At 54.4% G+C, this 3,488-nt stretch overlaps 1 protein-coding gene across 7 annotated transcripts in view; it reads right to left on the bottom strand.

The window, feature by feature from the left end:
• Nucleotides 1-207: 207 nt before the first annotated feature.
• The window catches only part of TSEN54 (TSEN54 tRNA splicing endonuclease subunit), an 8,015-nt gene continuing 4,734 nt past the window's right edge, over nucleotides 208-3,488 (bottom strand). For 3 of the 7 annotated variants that reach the window (XM_012662313.1, XM_012662314.1, XM_012662315.1), the window contains exons 7-10: nucleotides 2,249-3,129; nucleotides 1,429-1,489; nucleotides 979-1,095; nucleotides 208-460 (exon numbers count right to left, since the gene is read on the bottom strand). In XM_012662313.1, the coding sequence (XP_012517767.1) occupies nucleotides 310-460; nucleotides 979-1,095; nucleotides 1,429-1,489; nucleotides 2,249-3,129 (1,210 nt within the window). In that variant the 3' untranslated portion in view covers nucleotides 208-309. Of the gene's footprint in view, nucleotides 461-978; nucleotides 1,096-1,428; nucleotides 1,490-2,248; nucleotides 3,158-3,488 lie in introns of all 7 variants that reach the window. The other 4 variants (XM_012662317.1, XM_012662318.1, XM_012662319.1 and 1 more) reach the window with 3 other exon arrangements.

Here is a 3,488-nt window from a genome sequence, read left to right as displayed (position 1 = left end):
ACCCTCTCGTTAAAGGCACAGAGTCCTCTCTTCTGCCCCACTTCTTAGGTCTCTCAGATCTAGTCCTGAGTTCCAAAGGGGTCACTGCAAGGCAGCAATCTCAGGCCCCGGGCTTGGAAGCACTGCAGTGGCCAGGGAAGGCTCAGAGCACAGTTTGACTTTTTTGCAAGTATGAGACACCCAGGGCCAAGGCCCAGACTGGCTGCTGAAGCTACAGGTCAGAGTCCGGGTACAGGAGACAGCTGAGGTGGTCCCTGAGGACAGTCCAGGTCCCCCAGAGCAAGCTCCATCCCCCACAGAGCTGTGTGGTCAGTGCTCCAGATCCCTGGGCAATGTGAAGTCCCTGAAGCTGTAGAAGGAGATGTCACCGTGATCCACCAGGGCAAAGATCAGAGGGACGTCACCGCTCTGGTAGGACAACCGCTTGAGGCTGCAGAGGTCTGGGACAGGCTCATCAAATCTGCAGGGAGAAGGGTTAGAGTGAGACCTGGCCACAGCTCACCCATAAGCTCTGAGACCCCAGACCCTCTGAGAAGAGAATGGAGATTTTAAGACAGGAGTTGGGGGTGCAAGAATTCTGATCCCTAGGCTCTCTTGTCTGTGGACTACATGGCCCTGATGGGTTCTCCAAGAGAGCATGAGCCTCAGCTGGGCAGGGGCTAGGAAGAGCAAGGTTCTTACCACTCTTAGCCTGTAAATCCCTCCAATCCATATCTCTTCTGCTGGGTAAGCCTGGGACTAAAGTGGCATAAGAGAGAGACTACCCCAAAATGGCAGCAATGAGGAGCTACAGATTAGGGAGCTTGGGTTCCATAGCACCAACTGGCTGTGTGCCCTTTGGAGGTCACTTAACCTCTCTGGACCTCGGCTTCCTCTCAGGGATTGGCACACTGGCCGGGGTGGAGAGAAGGTCCACTGGAGTCACAGGAGAACTGGCAGCAGCCGGGGGGTGGGGGGCTGCGCTTACTCATTTCGTACCCACTAATGCACATCCGGGCATAAGGTTTGCCAGGGTTATTCTTTCGGAAGGTGGCCACAGCATCAGCCTGATAAACATCAAAACTGATTTCCAAGCCCCCAGACCTCTCCAGCAGTCTGAAAACAGAGTGAGAAACCTCAGGACACCAAACTCTCCTCCCCTACATTCCCTTTCCACTCCCCATTCCCCTCCACCAGTTGCAGGAAGCAACCTCATGCGGCGCAACTGAGGTTGTGAGGTTCCACTCAAGGGAAGGGGCTCCAAACCCTTGGGATAAACTCACCTGTCTATCATTTCTCCCTCTCCCCCAGACACATATGAATGTTAGCTGTCACTCAGAGCTAGGCACGTGGGTTGGGGTCTCTGGAATGATCCTCTAGCTCACACCCAACTTCAAGAGCCAAATCCCAGCTGCCGACTCCTAGGAGACACGCTACTTGGAAACTTACCGGGCACCTCCATCAGCAAGGTGTGTTGTCTGCAGCACAGAGATATGCTGAAGGACCATGGCTACAAGGACAGTGAAAACAAGATGCTGGGAAGAAGAGGCAAGCATCTATAGACTCCCTTGACACTTCTGAATCTGCCATCGAGTTTAAGATTGCCAGATTTAGCAAGTTTTTTCAGTATATGTATGTCCCATGCAATATTTGGAACATACTTATACTGAAAAATTACTTGTTTATCTGGAAGTCCAATTTAACTGATCTGGCAAACCTAACCTAGTTAGCTACAACCTGCCAAGTTCCCATGAGGATTTTCAGTAATTCTGAATTTGTTAGTACATTTAACTTAGACTATTCTTACCCTATTAGTTCTCTGTGCTTAAAATTAAGAGCAGACAGTAAGCCTTCCTTTATTTGGCCAAGATAGCACCTCCTAGATGTGGTAAGGGACCCTGGAATAATCCTGTTAGCTCGAGATGGTTCCAACTAACAGGGTTGGGAGAAGAGGGGACCACAGCTAGTTGGGGGCAAAGCCATTCACATGTACCTTGTTTATGATTTTAAGGACATGGTTGTAGTTTTCACCCCTTCTCACCTCTCCTAGGACACTGACTCACCATCTCTAAACCTTCCCACATAGGCCCTGTCCTGGCCGCAGCCCGGACAACTGACTGTCCTTGTGGGCTCCACACCATTGGACAGCGCCCTCCTCCCACACCTTTCTTAAGCCTCAACCAGTCCTGGTCCATCCATGCCCCTTCCAAAGCCTTATGATTCCTCAGCCGCCATTGGCCAGTGGGGCTGTGGCAGGGTAAGGGGGTACCTGGAGAGTCTGCCTGGCCGGGCTTCAGCAAGGGCGTGACAGGCTGGCCCCACAGGTGTTGGGGGAGGTTCTGGCTCTGCAGGTGCCGCCTCTGCAGCAGGTCCTTGTACTCCTGCCAGCTGGAGCAGCGCTGCACCTCAGGGTCTGCATTTATGTCCTCCTGGAAGTGCCTGGCTTCTGCCTGTTGCTCCTGTTCCCGCCTGGATAGCTTCTCCTTCCGCTGGTTCAGCTTCTGGCACCAGGACTCAGCGTCTGTCTCCCGCCCAGCCACGTTGGCCGGGAGCAGCTCCGGGGCTGGGGCAAGCAGGAGGGTGTGGCGGCTATCGGAAGCCATGTTGGGGAAGGAAATCTGCTCAAAGTTCCAGCGTGGCTTCTGAGCCCCCTGGACTCCATTCCCTACTTTGCCACTCTCCTGGCTGCACCCCACACCCTCCCTGGCCAGGCCAGGGCAGGGCCCCAGGGACCCCAAAAGCTGAAATGGGCCCACTAGGCCCTTTATGGGGCTTGACTCCTGGGATTTCTCTTCTGGGCATCGGCTGTTCTGGTTGCAGGGAGGTGAGCTAGAAGTTGCCAGACTCTCTGGTTGCAGGGAGTTCTCCAGGGCCTTGGCCTTCTTATTAATGGACCTGAGGGAGGTGGGAGGAAAAGCAGCACATCTGCTCCTGATTGCTGAGGTGCACACATCCCACGCAGACATCTCCCTGAGCCTGCGCAGGAGCCGCGCAAGCCTCGCTCCTAAGGCTGTGCATTCTCCAAGGTCCCAGACACCAGCACTCCCTGGGGGGTAGCCATGACAGGGGACATTACCGAGAGCTGGAGCCCCTCCTCTTCCTCTTGCCATCCCTATCCTCCAAGCACTGGGTGCTGCCATCCAGGTTAAGCTGCCTCTCATAAGGGGACAGGACACAGCTGTGAGGTAAGAACAGCGGGTGGGCAACAGCCCCACCTCCTCGGCCTGGAGCTCCGATGGGATAAGTGAGACAGGGCCAAGGGGACAGTCAGTGGGCCACGATCCGAGGCACACCCAAGGGCCCAGACAGACCTGCACAGGGGGTACATGAGCACAGCCACGGGGGCCCAGCCATGTGCCCAGTCCTCTGGGTCTTACTAATAGCGCCTTTCAACAGAGGCTCACTGGAGCTGGGACTCCCGAAGAGCCAGCAATAAATGACTAACTACTGGGAAGAAAAATCAGTGGAACCAGAAAACTTGGAAAATAGAGAAAATAAAATAATGACCT

The sequence above is a fragment of the Propithecus coquereli genome, unplaced genomic scaffold, assembly GCF_000956105.1.
Source record: "Propithecus coquereli isolate 6110/MARCELLA unplaced genomic scaffold, Pcoq_1.0 Scaffold76, whole genome shotgun sequence".
Classification (NCBI taxonomy): domain Eukaryota; kingdom Metazoa; phylum Chordata; class Mammalia; order Primates; family Indriidae; genus Propithecus; species Propithecus coquereli.
The sequence above is the reverse complement of the archived record's forward strand: the minus strand, read 5'-3'. Positions and strand labels throughout refer to the sequence as shown.